At 46.6% G+C, this 22,613-nt stretch overlaps 1 protein-coding gene across 1 annotated transcript in view; it reads right to left on the bottom strand.

The window, feature by feature from the left end:
- Positions 1-22,322, bottom strand: part of pigb (phosphatidylinositol glycan anchor biosynthesis, class B) — a 43,168-nt gene extending 20,846 nt beyond the window's left edge. Inside the window, exons 1-4 of the mRNA XM_072510686.1 lie at positions 21,984-22,322; positions 14,930-15,069; positions 3,129-3,242; positions 1,587-1,691 (exon numbers count right to left, since the gene is read on the bottom strand). Of these exons, the coding sequence (XP_072366787.1) occupies positions 1,587-1,691; positions 3,129-3,242; positions 14,930-15,069; positions 21,984-22,107 (483 nt within the window). The 5' untranslated portion in view covers positions 22,108-22,322. The remainder of the gene's footprint in view (positions 1-1,586; positions 1,692-3,128; positions 3,243-14,929; positions 15,070-21,983) is intronic.
- Between the last annotated feature and the right edge of the window lie 291 nt (positions 22,323-22,613).

Consider the following 22,613-nt stretch of genomic DNA (forward strand, 5'->3'; position numbering starts at 1 on the left):
CAACAAACCCTCTCATTTCCGGTTTGGGGCTTTGAATGTGCATCTTAGTAATGCAATTTAATTCCCCTTTACTGACATTAGAAGTTGTTAACCATGCATTTGACACACAAGCTACCTTTTTACCTGCGCAATTGTGAAATTTACAGAATGATATAATGGAAGGAAGGCTTTGGCCACAGCGTGGACTGCAGAATCCAAGATCTTTGGTGTCAATGTATTTTATCCGCCTTCAGATTTCACAGTCCATTTCAACAAACCCAATTCATGATAGCGTTAATCTTGTGAGGTAGAGAACTTTGTAGATCTCTTAACTGCAATTTCCTTGCACATAAAAGTTTGATTCCCCTAAAATGTACCCTGTAAGGTCTTGCTTATAGGCTAAAGCTAAGGGAATAGTCAAGTTTGTGTGCACCAACAGTTGTGGAGGACTTGAAGATCAGACTCAAAACATTGTAGACTTGGAGATTGTAGAAAATATTGCCAACAAAACAAATATAGGGCGAGATTCTCCGATCACCCCGCCGGGTCGGAGAATCGCCGGGTGCTGGCGTGAATCCCGCCCCCACCGGTTGCTGAATTCTCTGGCACCGGATATTCGGCGGGGGTGGGAATCGCGCCGCGCCGGTTGGCGGGCCCCCCCCCGCGATTCTCCGGCCCGGATGGGCCGAAGTCCCACTGCTAAAATGCCTGTCCCGCCGGCGTAAATTGAACCACCTACCTTATCGGCGGGACAAGGCAGCGCGGGTGGGCTCCGGGGTCCTGAGGGGAGCGCGGGGTGATCTGGCCCCAGGGGGTGCCCCCACGGTGGCCTGGCCCGCGATCGGGGCCCACCGATCCGCGGGCGGGCCTGTGCCGTGGGGGCACTCTTTTCCTTCCGCCTTCGCCACGGTCTCCACCATGGCGGAGGCGGAAGAGCCTCCCTCCACTGCGCATGCGCGGGAATGCCGTCAGCGCATGCTCCTGCGCATGCGCCACCCGGAGATGTCATTTCCGCGCCAGCTGGCGGGGCACCAAAGGCCTTTTCCGCCAGCTGGCGGCGCGGAAATTCATCCGGCGCGGGCCTAGCCCCTTAAGGTTGGGGCTCGGCTCCCCAAGATGCGGAGCATTCCGCACCTTTGGGGTGGCGCGATGCCCGACTGATTTGCGCCGTTTTGGGCGCCAGTCGGCGGACATCGCGCCGATACCGGAGAATTTTGCTCATATTCTTTACCGGTAGGATTTATTTTTATACTTAAAAAGTATGTGCGCCTCTTATCTAATTTCTTCAACTTCTATTCCTCCTTCTCGATATCATACCCTCTCATGCTTGATTTAGCTTGGTAATAGCTTCTTTAATGGGTATAGTTTCATTCACGGAAGAAAGCTCCAGTTCACTTTTGTTGCAACAATTTGTCACATTATGAAGTTTATTGGTGTGCCAAATACTTCTCGTGCCTTCAGATCTTGTTGCATATAAATTCTTTCATGTAGATATTGAGTCTCACTTTGAGGTTGAGAAAGACTTGAGGCAGAGTCAAACACGCCTTTGAAAAATTTCTATCCCACAATGAAAGGAAATTAAATGTGAAAGATAGAATAAGGCCTACCACCCATGTTGCAATTTCTGCATTCTCCTGTTTTTTCATCATAGAGTATAGTTTTACATCAGCCAGGGCTGCTAGAAGAGACTGGACTAGCCGAGGAACCCAGATCTGCAAAAACAATTATGGCATGTTTATTGACAGCAGTAAAGTTTATGTTGGAGCACAGATAGTAGGTGTAAATCATTGTTTAGAGAATGCTATTCTTGCCACAGCAAAAGAATAATTGTCCTTGCCCTCTTGTACAATTATTACTAACAAAAGCACAGATGGATGTGAAACTTACAATTTAAAAAAATGATTAGTTACCTGTGCAATCAAACATTTTCTAAATAATCTGAGTTGCTTCAATCGTGCATTTTGCGCAACACAATACAAATTGCAGCTCTTAGATGACAATCATTAAATTCTAATTCTTAATGTGTCAAAGCAGGGTGAAATAAGAGAACACACTGTGGCCAGATTAGGCCTGGTTGCAGCTCATTTCACTTACATAAACAGCAACACACCACAAAGACAGGACAGGGTATTAGAATAGAAAAGATTGAACCATGCAAAATCTTAACCTTTTGATTACTTCAATATTTTTATTGTCTATACTTATAATTCATTTACCAAACCTGGTATGCACAAATGTCAGGAAAGTGGAGAGCTACTCCCATCATACAAAGATACTGATTTTTAAAACAGCAGGTAAATGACAAACTGGGAAAGAGAATTTTACTGCTTTTCTGATTTCACCAGATCAAAAGCAATCTGTATTAGGCCTGCTTCCTGGCTTCCACCTCAGATTCTGCTCAGCCAGATATAACAAAATAGTAAATGCTGTTCGGTGACAGCACTTTTCCTGAAGGGAGCACCTATCTTCAAGTCGGCACCTTATTTAAATAACACACTTGTGGTTTAGAATTTCAACAGATTGAACCAAAATATCATCCCATCCATACTACCATTCATACAGTGCAGCAAGGAACAAAAAAAATACTTAAAAGGCCTTCCTTTTCAGCATCTTCCGGCTAGTTTGAAGATCAACCATATGCCAGAATCATGGCATTTTATTTTATATTTTTGCAGGATGCACTTAATATATTTCCTTATTTGTGCAACAAGCAGGATTTTAAAAAACCCCAATTATTTTGTTCGCAATTGAGGGGCAATTTAGCGTGGCCAATCCACCTACACTGCACATCTTTTTGGGTTGAGGGGTGAGACTCACACCAGACACGGGGAGAATGTGCAAACCACCTGGAGGCGGGATCGGAGCCAGGTCCTCGGCACCGTGAGGCAGCAGTGCTCACCACTGTGCCACCGTGCTGCCCCAACAAGCAGGGTTATACCAGATTTCAGATGGATAATGCAGTAGGGAGCCAAGCTGAATATAGACAATACAGATCAGATCTAAAAAAGGAAAAAGTGGGACAAAGAGGGTATAAGAACAGCAACCAACACAAAATGAAACACAAACATATTTTATAAAAACATAAATAGTAAAAGGGTAGTCGAAGGAAGGGCTGATTACTATCCAGCAACATTTTTTAAAAACCTTACCAGCAACTGAACTGTATCCTTCTTGAATATTTGCAACAATTTATAAAAGCTTGCAAAGAACAATGGATAGGTGTAACCTCGAAGCCTTTCTTTCCATTCCCAGGTTAAATAACCATATTTGTGAATGTTAAGGTGATAGAATTAAACATTTAACTTTTTTTAAAATAAACAAAATTCTTCTGTTTTAAGCATCATGATCAATTAATTAAGTACAATGTGACCACCAAAATGTGAGCTCTGCTTGGGCATGACCCACTTTCTGATTAATGCTTATGCTTAAGAGTGCTTAGCAACTTTCTGATACAATATACATACCACCATCGTGGCTAGTCTTTCTACTCAACAATTTCTTGATCTTTCACTAAGCAGCAAAACCTAAAATTAAATAATTTACTCCTCTCCATGTTCAACTTGCCATGGTCCTGCTTCTCTTTCCAAGTAGATTAACAAAGGTTTTATGTAAACTAGGATGTTGAAATATGTAATAATAATAATCTTTATTATTATCACAAGTTGGCTGAAATTAACACTGCAATGAAGTTACTGTGAAAATCCCCTAGTCACCGCACTCTGGCGCTTGTTCGGGTACACTGAGGGAGAATGCAGAAAGTCCAATTCATAGAACATAGAAAATACAGCACAGAACAGGCCCTTCGGCCCACGATGTTGTGCCGAACCTTTGTCCTAGATTAATCATAGATTATCATTGAATTTACAGTGCAGAAGGAGGCCATTCAGCCGCCTGAGTCTGCACCGGCTCTTGGAAAGAGCACCCTACCCAAACTCAACACCTCCACCCAACACCAAGGGCAATTTTGGACACTAAGGGCAATTTATCATGGCCAATCCACCTACCCTGCACATCTTTGGACTGTGGGAGGAAACCGGAGCACCCGGAGGAAACCCACGCAGACACGGGGAGGACGTGCAGACTCCGCACAGACAGTGACCCAAGCCGGAATCGAACCTGGGACCCTGGAGCTGTGAAGCAATTGTGCTATCCACAATGCTACCGTGCTGCCCTTAAGAACAAATAAATCTACACTATATCATTTTACCGTAATCCATGTACCTATCCAATAGCTGCTTGAAGGTCCCTAATGTTTCCGACTCAACTACTTCCACAGGCAGTGCATTCCATGCCCCACTACTCTCTGGGTAAAGAACCTACCTCTGATATCCCTCCTATATCTTCCACCTTAAATTTATGTCCCCTTGTAATGGTTTGTTCCACCCGGGGAAAAAGTCTCTGACTGTCTACTCTATCTATTCCCCTGATCATCTTATAAACCTCTATCAAGTCGCCCCTCATCCTTCTCCGTTCTAATGAGAAAAGGCCTAGCACCCTCAACCTTTCCTCGTAAGACCTACTCTCCATTCCAGGTAACATCCTGGTAAATCTTCTTTGCACCTTTTCCAAAGCTTCCACATCCTTCCTAAAATGAGGTGACCAGAACTGTACACAGTACTCCAAATGTAGCCTTACCAAAGTTTTGTACAGCTGCATCATCACCTCATGGCTCTTAAATTCAATCCCTCTGTTAATGAACGCGAGCACACCATAGGCCTTCTTCACAGCTCTATCCACTTGAGTGGCAACTTTCAAAGATGTATGAACATAAACCCCAAGATCTCTCTGCTCCTCCACATTGCCAAGAACTCTACCGTTAACCCTGTATTCCGCATTCATATTGGTCCTTCCAAAATGGACAACCTCACACTTTTCAGGGTTAAACTCCATCTGCCACTTCTCAGCCCAGCTCTGCATCCTATCTATGTCTCTTTGCAGCCGACAACAGCCCTCCTTACTATCCACAACTCCACCAATCTTCGTATTGTCTGCAAATTTACTGACCCACCCTTCAACTCCCTCATCCAAGTCATTAATGAAAATCACAAACAGCAGAGGACCCAGAACTGATCCCTGCGGTACGCCACTGGTAACTGGGATCCAGGCTGAATATTTGCCATCCACCACCACTCTCTGACTTCTATCGGTTAGCCAGTTCGTTATCCAACTGGCCAAATTTCCCACTATCCCATGCCTCCTTACTTTCTGCAGAAGCCTACCATGGGGAACCTTATCAAATGCCTTACTAAAATCCATGTACACTACATCCACTGCTTTACTTTCATCCACATGCTTGGTCACCTCCTCAAAGAATTCAATAAGACTTGTAAGGCAAGACCTACCCCTCACAAATCCGTGCTGACTATCCCTAATCAAGCAGTGTCTTTCCAGATGCTCAGAAATCCTATCCTTCAGTACCCTTTCCATTACTTTGCCTACCACCGAAGTAAGACTAACTGGCCTGTAATTCCCAGGGTTATCCCTAGTCCCTTTTTTGAACAGGGGCACGACATTCGCCACTCTCCAATCCCCTGGTACCACCCCTGTTGACAGTGAGGACGAAAAGATCATTGCCAACGGCTCTGCAATTTCATCTCTTGCTTCCCATAGAATCCTTGGATATATCCTGTCAGGCCCGGGGGACTTGTCTATCCTCAAGTTTTTCAAAATGCCCAACACATTTTCCTTCCTAACAAGTATTTCCTCGAGCTTACCAGTCTGTTTCACACTGTCCTCTCCAACAATATCGCCCCTCTCATTTGTAAATACAGAAGAAAAGTACTCGTTCAGGACCTCTCCTATCTCTTCAGACTCAATACACAATCTCCCGCTACTGTCCTTGATCGGACCTACCCTCGCTCTAGTCATTCTCATATTTCTCACATATGTGTAAAAGGCCTTGGGGTTTTCCTTGATCCTACCCGCCAAAGATTGTTCATGCCCTCTCTTAGCTCTCCTAATCCCTTTCTTCAGTTCCCTCCTGGCTATCTTGTATCCCTCCAATGCCCTGTCTGAACCTTGTTTCCTCAGCCTTACATAAGTCTCCTTTTTCCTCTTAACAAGACATTCAACCTCTCTTGTCAACCATGGTTCCCTCACTCGACCATCTCTTCCCTGCCTGACAGGGGCATACATATCAAGGACACATAGTACCTGTTCCTTGAACAAGTTCCACATTTCACTTGTGTCCTTCCCTGCCAGCCTATGTTCCCAACTTATGCACTTCAATTCTTGTCTGACAACATCGTATTTACCCTTCCAATTGTAAACCTTGCCCTGTTGCATGCACCTATCCCTCTCCATTACTAAAGGGAAAGTCACAGAATTGTGGTCACTATCTCCAAAATGCTCCCCCACTAACAAATCTATCACTTGCCCTGGTTCATTACCAAGTACTAAATCCAATATTGCCCCTCCTCTGGTCGGACAATCTACATACTGTGTTAGAAAAGCTTCCTGGACACACTGCACAAACACCACCCCATCCAAACTATTTGATCTAAAGAGTTTCCACTCAATATTTGGGAAGTTAAAGTCACCCATGACTACTACCCTGTGACTTCTGCACCTTTCCAAAATCTGTTTCCCAATCTGTTCCTCCACATCTCTGCTACTATTGGGGGGCCTATAGAAAACTCCTAACAAGGTGACTGCTCCTTTCCTATTTCTGACTTCAACCCATACTACCTCATTAGGGTGATACTCCTCGAACTGCCTTTCTGAAGCTGTTATACTATCTCTAATTAACAATGCCACCCCCCCCCCCACCTCTTTTACCACCCTCCCTAATATTATTGAATCATCTATAACCAGGGACCTCCAACAACCATTTCTGCCCCTCTTCTATCCAAGTTTCCGTGATGGCCACCACATCATAGTCCCAAGTACCGATCCATGCCGTAAGTTCACCCACCTTATTCCTGATGCTTCTTGCGTTGAAGTATACACACTTCAACCCATCTCCGTGCCTGCAAGTACTCTCCTTTGTCAGTGTTCCCTTCCCCACTGCCTCATTACACGCTTTGGCGTCCTGAATATCGGCTACCTTAGTTGCTGGACTACAAATCCGGTTCCCATTCCCCTGCCAAATTAGTTTAAACCCTCCCGAAGAGTACTAGAAAACCTCCCTCCCAGGATATTGGTGGCCCTCTGGTTCAGATGCAACCCGTCCTGCTTGTACAGGTCCCACCTTCCCCAGAATGCGCTCCAATTATCCAAATACCTGAAGCCCTCCCTCCTACACATTCCTGCAGCCACGTGTTCAACTGCACTCTCTCCCTATTCCTAGCCTCGCTATCACGTGGCACCGGCAACAAACCAGAGATGACAACTCTGTCTGTCCTGGCTTTTAACTTCCAGCCTAACTCCCTAAACTTGTTTATTACCTCCACACCCCTTTTCCTACCTATGTCGTTGGTACCAATGTGCACCACGACTTCTGGCTGTTCCCCTCCCCCTTAAGGATCCTGAAGACACGATCCGAGACATCCCTGACCCTGGCACCAGGGAGGCAACATACCTTCCGGGAGTCTCGCTCGCGACCACAGAATCTCCTATTGATTCCCCTAACCATTGAATCTTCTACAACTATTGCTTTTCTATTCTCCCCCCTTCCCTTCTGAGCCCCAGAGCCAGACTCAGTGCCAGAGACTTGGCCGCTAGGGCCTTCCGCCGGTAGGTCAACCCCCCAACAGCATCCAAAACGGTATACTTGTTTTGAAGGGGAACGGCCACGAGGGATCCCTGCACTGTCTGCCTGTTTGTTTTTTTCCCCCTGACTGTAACCCAGCTATTCTTGTCCTGTACCTTGGGTGTGGTCACCTCCCTGTAACTCTTCTCAATCACCCCCTCTACTTCCCGGATGATCCGAAGTTCATCCATCTTCAGCTCCAGTTCCCTAACACGGTCTTTGAGGAGCTGAAGTTGGGTGCACTTCCCGCAGGTATAGTCAGCGGGGACACCGGTGGTATCCCTCACCACCCACATCCTACAGGAGGAGCATGCAACTGGCCTAGCCTCCATCCCCTCTTACCTGACAGAATATAGCTGCCCTGTGGACTAACTAGATCTCCGCCCTCCGACTCTGCTCCCAGTCAGCTACACTTTCTGTAAACTCCTGGCTCTCTTCTCACTCTTGGCGGAAATGTCGGAAACAAAATGAAAGGAGCACCTTACTCCCTCCTCACCTAACTCCCTCGGTCACCAAACTCTTACTATAAGCACTCAAATGCACCAAATTCAGCACTCAGTGCAAAACCTAACAAGCATGTCTTTTGGGACTTGTGGGAGGAAACCACAGCACCCGGAGGAAATCCATGCAGTCACGGGGAGAACTTGCAGACTCCGCACAGACAGTGACCCAAACGGGAAACAAACTCGGTTCCCTGGCAGTGAAGCAGCAGTGATAACCACTGTGTTACTGTAAAATATCACTTGTCAAAAACAACACAGGCTTTCTTCCATTTCTGTAGATGCTCCAGACAGCAGGGAATAATCATCTTAGTATGCACAGATGTAATTAAGTCTGTATTTTAAAGTTATACGTTCTAGCCATCTAGTTAAATAGCAAAGTTTCTAAGTTTCCAAATGTGAAAAGTTGAAATGGTTGGAGGATTAGAGCCGAATTTCCATAGAGTGCCGGCAACTCGAGAACGTTTTTTTTTTAATGTTTAAAATCTGAACTAGGTCTGCAGGCAAATGGCCCAACTCAATGGAGTGAAATTGCATGTGATGGGCATTTTGTATCAAGGTGGGCTTGCCGAATTGGGAAATTTACCAACTTGAACTTTCTGCCTTGGTAGCAAAAATACATCCTCTATGCAACATGGACAGAGGAGCCACGTCACAGAAAACTGAAGCACTACCACTATTGAGGGTGTAACAACAACATCTCAAGTTTACTAAGCTGGAGCTTGACTTGGGGGATTGGGCTTTTAGTGTTGTTGCTGGGGTGTGGGGGGGGGGGGGGGGGGGGGGGGGGGGAGCTGTTTTGCTGACAGGGGAGGAACTGTTACTAGGAGACAAATGGGAGGTCGGGAACGGCGACAGCACGAGTGGAAACTCGAGGAAGCGGAGGGCGCAAGCTCGAGGCTGGCCTAAAAAGGGTGATGGCTAGTCGGCAGGGGGGCGGTTGGAAGCCCCCCATCCAGGCTGATCACATGGAACGCGAGAGGACTGAATGGGCCGGTCAAGAGGGCTCGCGTGTTCGCGCATTTGAGGGAACTGAAGGTGGACATGGCAATGCTACAAGAGACACACCTAAAGGTTACAGACCAGACGAGATTGAGGAAGGGGTGGGTTAGCCAAGTGTTCCACTGAGGACTGGACTCAAAGACCAGGAGGGTAGTGACCCTGATTAGCAAACAGTGGCATTCGAGGCAGGAAGAGGCGTGTCAGATAACTGGGTAGGTACATAATGGTTAGTGGGAAGCTGGAGGGGATGCGAGTGGTACTTGTGAACATATATGCTCCAAATTGGGATGACGTGGAATTTATGAGGCGGGTGTTAGGTAAGATCCCAGACAGAGTCACATAACCTGATCATGGGGGAGAACTTCAACACAGTCATTGATCCGGAATTCGATCCCGAATAGGACCAGTCAAAATCCAGGACAGGGAGGAAGCCGGCTGCGGCAAAGGAACTGAAGGATTTTATTGAACAGATGGGGAGAGTAGATCCATGGAGGTTTGCACGCCCGAGGACGAAGGAGTTTTCCTTTTTTTTTTTTAAACATGTCCACAAGGTATACTCTTGCATTGACTTTTTTGTTCTGAGCAGGGCGCTAATACCGAAGGTGGTGGATACGGAGTACTCGGCAATTGCAGTGTCGGATCATGCCCCGCACTAGGTGGACCTACGGGTTAGTGTGGAGAGAGGGCAACGCCTGCTGTGGTGACTGGATGTGGGGTTGCTAGCGGACGAAGCGATCTGTGGGCGGGTTAACAAGTCCATCCAGAACTACCTGGAAACAAATGATACGGGGGAGGTCTCTGCAGCGACAGTCTGGGAAGCTTTGAAGGCAGTAGTCAGAGGGGAATTAATCTCGATACGGGCCCACAGAGAAAAGGTGGAATGGTCTGAGAGGGATAGATTAGTGAAGGAGATACTCCAGGTGGACAGGAGATACTCGGAGGCCCCGGACGCAGGGCAACTGAGGGAGCGGCGGAGGTTACAGGTGGAGTTTGGACTGTTGACCACAGGGAAAGCAGTGAAACAGTTGAGTGAACAGTTGAGGCAAGGGGGGCAATTTATGAGTACGGGGAAAAGGCAGGCAGAATGTTGGCGCACCAGCTCAGGAAAGGAGAGGCGGCCAGGGAGATAGATAAAGTAAAGAGTAGAGACGGGAATACTTTCCTGGACCCAGCGGGGGTGAACGAGGTGTTTAAGGACTTTTATAGTAAATTATATGAGTCGGAACCCCCGGATGGGATGGAGGGGATGAGGCAATTTCTGGATCAGTTGAGGTTCCCGAGGGTGGAGTAGGACTTGGTGAAGGGGCTGGGAGCCCCAATTGAGATTGAGGAAATAATCATGGGGCTGGAGTGCATGCAGTCGGGCAAGGCCCCGGGGCCTGACGGCTACCCGGTGGAATTCTATAAGAAGTTTTCAGAGATATTGAGCCCACTGCTGGTGTGGACATTTAATGAAGCAAGAGAGAAGGGAGTCTTCCACCCAACAATGTCGCGGGCCTCGATTTCATTGATCCTGAAACGGGAGAAGGATCCGGAGCAATGCGGGTCATACGGGCTGATTTCTCTACTAAATGTGGATGCCAAACTGCTGGCTAAAATACTGGCCACAAGGATAGAGGACTGTGTCCCGGGGGTGATAGGGGAAGACCAGACGGGATTTGTTAAGGGCAGGCAACTCAAGGCCAATGTTCGAAGGCATCTAAATGTTATTATGATGCCCTCAGAAGGAGAGGAAGCGGAGGTGGTGGTAGCGATGGATGCGGAGAAGGCTTTTGATCGGGTGGAGTGGAATTACCTGTGGGAGGCGCTGGGAAGGTTTGGGTTTGGTGAGGGTTTTATTGACTGGGTGCAGAAGAGGTGGAGCACCGGGTCTCACTCTACGCAGACAACCTGCTCTTGTACATTTCAGACCCGTTGGAAGGGATGGGGAAATAATGCAAATCTTGGGGGAATTTAGCAATTTTTTGGGGTATAAATTGAACATGGGGAAAAGCGATATGTTTGCGATCCATGCAAGAGAGCAGGAGAAGAGACTGGGAGAGCTGCCGCTTAGAATGGTAGGGAAGAGCTTTCGATATCTGGGAATCCAGGTGGCCTGGAATTGGGAGGTACTACACAAGTTAAACCTATCCCGGTTGGTAGAACAAATAGAAGGGGACTTTAAGAGATGAGACATGCTCCCGCTATCACTGACGGTGAGGGTACAGACCATGAAAATGACGGTCCTCCCCAGATTTCCGTTTGTCTTTCAATGCCTCCCCATCTTCATCCCGAAGGCCTTTTTCAAGCGGGTGAATAAGATTATTTTGGGCTTTGTGTGGGCGAGTAAAACCGCGCGATGAAGAAAGTGTTGCTGGAGCGCAGTGGGTTGGTGCTGCCAAACCTCTGCAATTACTACTGGGCAGTTAATATAGCCATGATCAGGAAGTGGGTAGTGGGGGAGGGGTCGGCATGGGAGCGGATGGAGGCAGCGTCATGTAAAGACACCAGTCTGGGAGCATTGGTAACGGCACCTCTGCCGTTCTCGCCGGCCCGATACTCCAAGTCCGGTGGTAGTGGCGGCTCTGAGGATCTGGGGGCAGTCGAGGAGATATAAGAGAGTGGAGGGAGCATCGATTTGGACCCCGATTTATAACAACCACAGGTTTGTACCGGGTAGGCTAAATGGCGGGATCCGAGGTTGGCAGAGGGCAGATATTAGAAGGATGAGGGATCTATTTATAGACGGGAGCTTTCACAGCTTGAAAGCTTTGGAGGATAAATTTAAATTGCCAGCAGGGAATGGTTTTAGATATTTGCAGGTGTGCGACTTCCTGAGAAAACAGGTGCCGGCCTTTCCGCTGCTGCCGCCACGGGGGGTACAGGATAGAGTAGTTTCCAGTACCTGGGTGGGAGAAGGGAAGGTATCGGATATTTACCAGGAGCTTTCGGAGGCGGAGGAAACTCCGGTGGAAGAGCTTAAGGCAAGTGGGAGGACGAGCTAGGAGAGATAGAGGTCGATCTATGGGCGGATGCCCGAAGCAGGGTTAATACTTCCTCATCGTGCGCCAGGCTAACACAGAGGAGACATTATTGTTCCTTTTCCTGACTAAGATTCTACTATTTGCTCATCAAAGACAGATGGGCACAAGACTTGCTATCAGGCAGCTGTACATTGAAAACCACAAGGTCAACTTCCCCTTCATTCCCCAAGTTCATTTGAATTTCATACAGCGGTTAGCTCCAGGCATCTAAACCATTACTCCAGAAGTTTTATTTTGTGTGGGATAGAGAAGAATATAAACAGCAATTAGAAAGTGTTGTAGGGCAGCACAATGGTGCAGTGGTTATAATAATAATCTTTATTGTCACAAGTAGGCTTACATTAACATTGCAATGAAGTTACTGTGAAAAGCCCCTAGTCAGCGCTGCAGCCTCACGGCGCTGAGGACCCGGGTTCAATCACGGCCCCTGGTTACTGTCCATGTGGAGTTTGCACATTCTCCCAGTGTCTGCGTGGGTCTCACCCCCACAATCCAAAGATGTGCAGGGTAGGTAGATTGGCCACGCTAAATTGGCCCTTAATTGCAAAAATAAAATTGGGTACTATAAATTTATTTTTAAAATTTTTAAAAAAGTGTTATTTAAGTAATTAATTTAAGGGACTCAGCAGCTTTCTGAACTCAAGGTTATTTTTAAACAAATATTAGCTCCTTTCCTTGATTAGGGGCACATAAATACCTATGACCCATTTCCATTCCATGCAACTACCTTATTGTCGTAAATAGGCAAAAATGTAACTGATCGAGCAGAAAGGTTATACTGGGTCTGTAACGTCCAAAAGATTCACACACGTGAGAGTTTCAAAAGGCTGATCTAAAAGATAATATTTTTAGAAAGTGCTGTGGTGACCTACCAGGGTCTAGCTTTTAGGCCTGATTAAATTGAGTATTTTAAATTTAAAAATTGGGCATTTTAAATTTAAAAATTGGGCACTTTAAATCAAGCCACAGTTACTCCAGCACACAGCCCCACGGGAATTCAAATACACTAAAGGCCAGACAGGCTGCCAAGCCATGTCCGGACCTGCCTTGTCAATCAGCCATCAAGAGATAATCGATCGATTGATATGCACCGATCTATTGTTGAAAGCCCAGATCGAGCCAGACTCTCGGTCGCCTAGAATTCCCGCCGTCATCTTATTTGGTAAAGATGTATGTGTGAATAACGCCACTGGAGATGAACACCTGGGGTGGACCCAGGTGCCCTGTCAATTGGGCATCAATCAGATCATTGGACACTGAAACCCCTTGACACCCCATTGGTAGAAACCCCTCGACACCCCATTGGTAGAAACCCCTCTTGACACCCCATTGGTCAAAAGCCATGGGAAGTGACAAAAGACAGCGAAGCCAAAGGGGAATAAAAATAAACACTCTGAACACCTCGGGAGCAAACACTCGATGTGGGAGGTGACCTTGACTGACCAGACCAGAGAAGGAAGGAAGGAAGGAAGCTGCCAGCAAGAACCACCTTTGTGACGATGGACCAGAGGAACCGATCAGATCCACAGCCCTACCAAGCCATCTTTGCGCGCAGTAGAAACTGATCTTGGCTTCCTCTAGAAATACTTTGTGGGTAATATATGGGTAATTGTGTGTTTAAATAAAAGATTCTTGAACGTGTATTTGTGTTTATACTTTGTTCTCCTCATTATTAAAAGACACCTAGGTAAAACCTTTGAGTAAGTGAATTGGTTGAAAGTATCAGAATTGGACAGATTCAGTCCTTCGATAAGAGGTGACTGCATTGCTCTGAAGTGGGACCCATCAACACAGTATTCTCCGACACTGAGCCTGAATTAAGAGGGGGAAATGTTCCATGTGTCGGTCAGTGAGTGAAGGACTAATACAAATTTCAACCAGTAAATTGGGCCATATACTAGATGTCCGGAACGCGAGATTTCAAACTGTATTTAGTATTAGGATAGTCGAAAGAATTAGGGAATTTATTGCAAACCGGACCCCTATCCCAATTGGTTTCCAATACCCCACGGCAAACCCTAAATTTAGAACGGGTAATGGCCAGTCGTGCCATACATATTTGAACAATAAATGGCCCAATTGAGTACAGTGGGGTGACACCCCAACATCGGATTGGGGATCCGAAGGAGAAAATTGTTTGCGCCGTGCCCATACAGAGGTGGGTAAGAGGGCTCCCAAACTCTGTAAAGCAATTGCAATCGCAAGTTGTCTGTAGCAGCTCCATGTCACTAAGAGGGAGGTAACCAGCATTAAACAGGACAGTGAAGCCCAGATATCCAAATTAAAGGAAGACAAAAAGAGGAACAGTTTAGTAAAATGAAACAAGAGAGATATTCAGATAACACAGTTACAACAGGACATGGTGGGCGCCACCATGGGCATTCACCACTAAGAAGCCGATGTAGCACAGAGGGAGGAGAGATACGGTCTCAACCCCACATGAGCAGTTCCGGACACCTAGCATATGGCCCAATTTACTGGTTGAAATTTGTATTAGTCCTTCACTCACTGACCGACACATGGAACATTTCCCCTCTTAATTCAGGCTCAGACAGAGTGTCGGAGAATACTGTGTTGATGCACAAGCTCTCTGATGTTAGTTAGGAGGATTTTGCAGGGTTGACAGGGCTGGATTTAAAAGACACCTAGGCAAAACCTTTTGAGTAAGTGAACCCGTCCAAAGTATCTGAATTGGACAGATACAACAGTGCATGTACAAATTGAAAACGGAAAGGATATTTGAAGACCATGTTGTGAGCGACTTCAAGTGATTGCCAATATTCATCAGGAACGAAGCTTGTCTGGACCAGAAAGCAGTTCACCATCCTCAACGTTACACTGAACATAATTAAGTAGGTGTTTGGACCCAATAATCCTAAATTTCAGAAATAGAAACATTACAATTACTGAAGTAGCAAAAATATTTTGGTGGCTGCAGTTACCAGCTGTGTTTTTCTGAGGAAGACAGTGTCACACTAAACATATTAAGTAAATGTCATTGCTTAGGAAAAAGAATCATGATTCAAAGGAAAAAAAAACATTTTAAAAACTGCACAATTCAAGTTTTCTTCTTACGGAAAATTGTAGCCTTGCTTTGTGAGATGTGTGTGCAAGTTCGTTGGGAGAGGACTTTAGTTTACTGGATGTTTGGTGAAAGAGATACTAATCTCGATGTAATCTAGATGCTAGTCTTGAGGTGCTAATCTAGATGTAGTCTGCCTATAAGGGAAGGTGGTGATGCAGTGATATTGTCCCTGGACTAATAATCCAGAGACCCAGGGTTATCCTCCGAGGACCTCCAAGGATCGAATCCCACCACGACAGATGATGGAATTTAAACTCAATAAAACATCTGGAATTGAAAGTCTAATGATGACTATAAAACTATTGTCGATTGTCATAAAGATCTAATTAATTTCTTAAAGCCCTTTATGGAAGGACAGCTGCCATCCTTACATGTCTGGCCTACATGTGACTCCTGACCTACAACAATATGGTTGACTCTTAAATGCCTGCTGAAATGGCCTAGCAAGTCAACTCAGTTATATTCAACCGCTGCAAAGAAAACACAAAGGAATGTAACCGGATGGACCACCCAGCAACAAGCTACGACAACAAATCCAGCCCTGTCAACCCTGCAAAATCCTCCTAACTAACATCAGAGGGCTTGTGCCAAAATTGAGAGAGTTCTCTGACAGACTAGGAAAGCAACAGCCTGACATAGTCATACTCACACTCACAGAATCATACCTTATAGATAACATCCTAGACACCGCCATCACTATTCCTGGGTATGTTTTGGCTCATTGGCAGGACAGATGCAGCAGAGGTGACAACAGTCGGGAGGGAGTTGCCCTCAACATCAACTCTGGACCACATGAAGTCTCAAGACACCAGGTCAAACATGGACAAGGAAACCTCCTGCTGATTACCATGCCCCCCCCCCCCCCACCAATGAATCAGTACTCCTCCATGTTGAGCACACTCCATGAGGAAGCACTGTGGGTGGCAGAATGCACTACTCTCTGTGAGGGACTTCAATGTCCATCACCAAGTGACTCGGCCCAAAAGTACATAGTTGCTAGACTGAGACTGTGGCAGGCGGGGAGGGAACCAATGAGAGAAAAACATACTTTTAAAAAATATATATTTTTATTCTCCTCCTTTTTCACATTTTCTCCCAAATTTACACCCAACAATAAACAACAATCAGTAACAAATACAATGTCAATCCCCGTATCAATAACAACGATCCCCATTCTCCCACCAAACCCCAAACATTAGCCCGCATGGTAACATAAACAAAGGATACAAAGGAATCAGGATTCACCCAGTCAGCATTAACCCATACAGTACCCCTCCCCCCCCCCCCAAACCGTCCTAGCCACCCCCCCCCCCTAATGTTTGATGTAATCCAATTCTCGAAAGTGTAGAATGAATAACGCCCATGTATTGTAGAACCCCTCCAACCTTGCCCTCAGTTCAAATTTGATCTTTTCAAGCGTTAAGAATTCCAGCAGGTCCCCCCGCCACGCCAGGGCACAGGGTGGAGATTGATCTCCACCCTCACAGGGTCCACCTTCGGGCGATCAACAAGGCGAAGGCGACAACATCTGCCTCCGCACCCGTTTCCAACCCAGGCTGGTCCGACGCCCCGGATATGGCCTCCCGAGGGCCCGGGTCCAGTTTCACGTGCGCCGCTTTAGAGATTACCCTAAAAACCTCCTTCCAGTAATCCTCCAGCTTTGGACAGGACCAAAACATATGAATGTGGTTTGCGGGGCCCCCTTGCAACGTTCACACACATCTTCTACCCCCTCAAAGATCCGACTCATCCTCGCCCTTGTATGGTGTGCTCTATATCCCATCTTCAGCTGCATCAGCCCCAAACTCGCACACGGGGTGGAGGCGAACACCCCCCTGGAGCACCCCACACCAGACCCCCTCCTCCATACCCTCTCCCAAATCTTCCTCCCACCGAATCGGTATTTCCCTTGGCCCTACCCCCAACCCAAAGTACGGGCGAAACTGCCTTCAAATTCTCAACGAAGCTATTCCTACAGAACTCCGAGTATCTCCCCGGGGCCGTTGGGAGCGGTGCTGTCGCTAGCGCCTTCAATCCCGACCCCCGACTCAAACTGTCCCCCATCCTGACCCATTGGGAGTCAACCCCTCTGATCCAGCTCGATACCTTCTTCACATTCGCCACCCATTAATAATACATCAGGTTGAGAAGACCCAAACCCCCTGCCTGCCTTCCTCTCTGTCGTAGCACCTCTCTAATTTTGACCATCTTCCCTCCCCATAGGAACAAGGCAATCATCCCTTCAATCTCTCGAAAAAATGGGGAAGCACCTGGAAAACGCCAAAATGTCTCTCTCCAACCCGACCGCTCCGTTCGCGTACGCCACCGGAAGTCCAGAGAAAACATACTTGATTGGAGGAGGAGGCTCCACGAATAACCCCATCCTCAATGATCGAGGTGCCCAACACATCAATGCAAAAGATAAGGCTGAAGGATTCGCAACAATCAAATGTTGAATGGATGATCCATCTCGTCATCCTCCAGAGGTCCCCAGCATCACAGATGACAGTACTCAGCAATTCGATTCACTCCACGTGATATCAAAAAACAGCTACAGGCACAGGATACCGCAGAGGATATGGGCCCTGACAATATTCCAGCAGTAGTCCTGAGGAACTTACCACGTCCCTCGCCAAGTTGTTTCAGTACAGCTATAACACTGGCATCTACCCGGCAATGCAGAAAACGGTCTACGAATGGCCTGTACAAAAGACACAGGACAAATCCAACCCGGGCAATTACCGCTAGATCAGTCTACTCTCGATCATCAGAAAAGTGATGTATGGGGTCATCAAGTGTTATCAAGCACTTAACTCTGCAATAACCTGCTCACGGACGCTCAGTTTGGGTTCCGCCAGGATCACTCAGCCCCTGATCCTGATACCATATTCAGTCAAATGCTGCCTTGATGTCAAGGGCAGTCACTCTCACTATACCTCTGGCATTCAGCTATTTTGTCCACGGTTGAACCAAGGCTGTAATGAGGGTCAGGAGTTGTGAGTTGCCTTCTTGAATTCCTGCAGTCCCAGAGATGTAGGTACAGCTACAATGCTGTCAGGGAAGGATTCCAGAATCTTAACCCAGCAACAGTGAAGGAATGGCGATATATTTCCAAGTTAAGTGGTGAGTGATTTGGAGGGGAACCTCCAGGGTCAGTGTTAGGTGTTCCCAGGTACCTGCTCCTCTTGTCCTTCTAGATGGTAGTGGTCATGGGTTTGTAAGGTGCCACCTAAGGAACATTGGTGAGATTCTGCAGTGTATCTTGCAGAATGGTACACACTGTTGCTACTGTTGTTGATGTTGGAGGGGTTGATTGTTTCTGGAAGGGGTATAAATCAAGCGGGTAGCTTTGTCCTTTGTGTTTAAAGCCATCCATTTGTTTTTGAGACATATTATTTAGACAAACATATCAACAGGGGTTCCCAACTTCAGTGGCAGAGGAAACTAATGTGCTAGCAATTCAAATCCCAAACTGTATCTGAAATAAAAGAGAGATGCTGGAAATACTCAACAGGTCTGGCAGCATTAGTGGGGAAAGAAACAGAATTCAGATAATAATAATCTTTATTAGTGTCACAAGTAGGCTTACATTAACACTGCAATGATAGTCTTTCGCCAGAAAGAGGTATGCGGTGTGACAGATATCAAGTAAAGACGAGACTGGGAAAAAAGGAATACGGGAAGAACAAAAGGAAGTTCTGTCACTGGCAGGAGAGATTTTTTTTTAATTTTTTTAGAGATTAAATAACAAAAGAGATGATGGTGTTAATGGCACAATTAACAAAAGATGGGTCCAAAGAGGATGTAAATAGGAAAGCAGTCATCACCAGCATCGGAAAAACTGAGCGCAAATGTTATTGGGGATTATTGAACTCAATGCAGAAATTGTAAACTACCTAACCAAAAGATGACATGCTTTTCCACAAACTTATGTTGAACTTCAATGGAACAATGTAGGAGGGCCAAGGACAGAAACCAGTTATAATGACAGGTGTTGAACCTCCTGTGCTTGATTGGCAGAGAAGAAAAGGTGGTGTTCTGTGAGAAGTGCACCATGTTGTCAGAGGGAATTGTCCCTCAGAAGGCTGAAAGGCCATAAGACATAGGAACAGAATTAGACCACTTGGCCCATCGAGTCTGCTCTGCCATTCAATCATGGCTGATATTTTTATCATCCCATTCTCTTGCCTTTCCCCATAACCCCAGATCCCCTTATTAATCAAGAAACTATCTTCTCTGTCTTAAAGACACTCAGTGATTTGGCCTCCACAGCCTTCTGCGGCAAAGAGTTCCACAGATTCACCCTTCCTCTGGCTGAAGAAATTCCTCCTCATGTGTTTTATGGATCGTCCCTTACATCCGAGATTGTGCCCTCTAGTTCAAGTTTTTCCTACTAATGGAAACATCCTCTCCACGTCCACTCTATCCAGGCCTCACAGTATCCTGTAAGTTTCAATAAGATTCCCCCTTATCCTTCTAAACTTCACCGAGTACAGACCCAGAGTCCTCAACCGTTCCTCATATGAGCTCTTTGTTCCAAGGATCATTCTTATGAACCTCCTCTGGACCCTTTCCAAGGCCAGCACATCCTTCCTTAGATACGGAACCCAAAACTGCTCACAATACTCCAAATGGGTCTGATCATAGTCTTATACAGTTCAGAGGTACATCCCTGCTCTTGTAATCCAGCCCTCTTGACACGAATGCAAACATTGCATTTGCCTTCCTAACTGCAGACTGAACCTGCACATTAACTCTTAAGGTTAATTCTTGTCTTGTGAACAAGGACTCTCAAGTCTCTTTGTGCTTCTGATTTCCTAAGCATTTCCCCATTTAGAAAATAGTCTGTGCCTCCATTCCACCTTCCAACGTGCATAACCTCACACTTTTCCACATTTTATTCCATCTGCCACTTCTTTGCCCACTCTCATAGCCTGTCCAAGTCCTTCTGCAGACCGCCCCCCCCACGTCCTCAATACTATCTGTCCCTCTGCATATCTTTGTATCATCTGCAAACTTAGCAAGTGCCTTCAGTTCCTTCTTCCACATCGTTAATGTGTACAGCGAAAAGGTGTGGTCCCAGCACCGGCCCCCGAGGCACATCACTAGTCACCGGTTGCCATCCTGAAAAAGACCCTTTCATCCCTTCTGTCTGCCAGCCAACCCTCTATCCATGCCAGGATCTTTCCCTTAATACCATGGGCTCTTAACTTATTTATCAGTCTCCTATGCGACACCTTGTCAAAGGCCTTCTGGAAATCTAAATAAATTGCGTCCATTGGTTCTCCTTTGTCTAACTTTCTTGTTACTTCCTCAAAGAACTCTAACAGATTTGTCAGACATGACCTCCCCTTGACGAAGCCGTGCTGATTCAGTCCTATTTTATCATGCACTTCCAAGTACTCCACGATCTCATCTTCAATAATAGACTCTAAAATTTTGCCAATGACCGAAGTCAGGCTAACCGGCTTAAAATGTCCCATCTTCTGCCTCCCTCCCTTCTTAAACAGGGGTGTTACATTAGCCACTTTCCAGTCCTCTGGGACCCTCCTTGCCTCCAGTGATTCCTGAAAGATCACCACCAATGCCTCCACAATTTCCTCAGCAGTATCTTTTAGAATCCTGGAGTATAGTCCATCCGGTCCAGGTGATTTATCCACCTTCAGACTTTTCAGTTTCCCCAGATCCTTCTCCTTAGTGATGGCCACTATACTCACCTGTGCCCTCTGATTCTCTTGGAGCTCTGGGATCCCACTGGTGTGTTCCATCGTGAAGACTGATGCAAAGTAACTATTCAGTTCCTCTGCCATTTCTTTGTTTCCTATTATTACTTCTCCAACCTCATTTTCCAGTGGTCCAATGTCTATTTTTTGCCTCTCTCATCTTTTATACATTGAAAAAATCTCTTCCTACATTCTTTTATATTACTAGTTTACATTGATATTTCATCTTCTCACTCTTTATTGCTTTTTTAGTTGGCCTCGTCCTCACTTTTAAAGGTTTCCCAATCCTCTGGCTTCCCACTAATCCTCGCCACTTTCTATGCTTTTTCTTTCGCTTTTATGCTGTCCTTGGCTTCCTTCGTCAGCCATGGATGCCTCGTCCTCCCCTTAGCATGTTTCCTCTTCCTTGGGATGAATAAGAACTGCCTGGACTGCAGGCAGAACAATACTTTTCATCAAACTCGAGTCCCCGGCGCAGTGAGGCAGCAGTGCTAACGACTGTGCCACCCCACATATACATCATATATGCAGAGAAACGTTTTCGGACAATAGCCTTTCATCAGGCCAGATGAGATTAGTTTGGATTGCTCTCGCAAAGATCTGACACAGGTAAGATGGAGGATCAAATGGTATAAACCTCTGTGGTGACCTCCAGGATCCTTCGATACTTGAGAAAAGCTTCACCCCAGCTTGAGAAACATTTCCCTCCAGAGAGTGCATTCAGATTAAAGTGTACCAAGATCATAATACTGCACTTGGAACGATGTGCAATGTTCATAGACACTTGCATTGTTGCAGATTATACTGTCCATTGGATTGGCAGCATGGCAGCTGTAAAAAATCTCCCCAGCACAGAACTTTTTGCAGGGTTTTTACAAACACAATACAGCCAGATGAAATGTAATGAACATTTGCACAGAGCAGTGTCGAAACGAGGAAGGGCGGGGGGCAAGATAAAATAACTAAGCTGACTGTCTGTACCTGTGCCCAGCTCCGTGTTGCAGCGCTCTTTGCTGTATAACGTGGATTTTCTCTTTCTCAGCCTGACAGTTTCTGAAGCCGCGGAGTGCTTGCCCCCAAACAGACGAGTCCGGAGCATCTCCATCCTCACTTCAGTGCTGCCCGGTGGAGGAGGTGCAGAGTCGGCTTTCTCTTCCCGTTACGTCATCGCACACGCGCGCCCCTCCCGCGTCACCGACCGGCTCGCGCAGCCGCGCGAACTCCATTCGCCAAGTCAGCGCTCGGCTGCCGGCCGTGCGTATGCGCACGCGCGGGGCTTGGGCGGAGCCGCCCACCCGATGCTCGCTCCCTCCCTCTCTCCCGAAGCACAGTAAGAAGTCTTACAACACCAGGTTAAAGTCCAACAGGTTTGTTTCAAACACGAGCTTTCGGAGCACTGCTCCTTCCTCAGCTCATTCACCTGAGGAAGGAGCAGTGCTCCGAAAGCTAGTGATTCGAAACAAACCTGTTGGACTTTAACCTGGTGTTGTAAGACTTCTTACTGTGCTCACCCCAGTCCAACGCCGGCATCTCCACATCATCTCTCCCGAAGCGATCGGGGTTTCCCATCCCGCTCTTCCCTCATCTCTCCATGAAAACAATCACAAAGCC

The sequence above is a fragment of the Scyliorhinus torazame genome, chromosome 7, assembly GCF_047496885.1.
Source record: "Scyliorhinus torazame isolate Kashiwa2021f chromosome 7, sScyTor2.1, whole genome shotgun sequence".
NCBI classification, from domain to species: domain Eukaryota; kingdom Metazoa; phylum Chordata; class Chondrichthyes; order Carcharhiniformes; family Scyliorhinidae; genus Scyliorhinus; species Scyliorhinus torazame.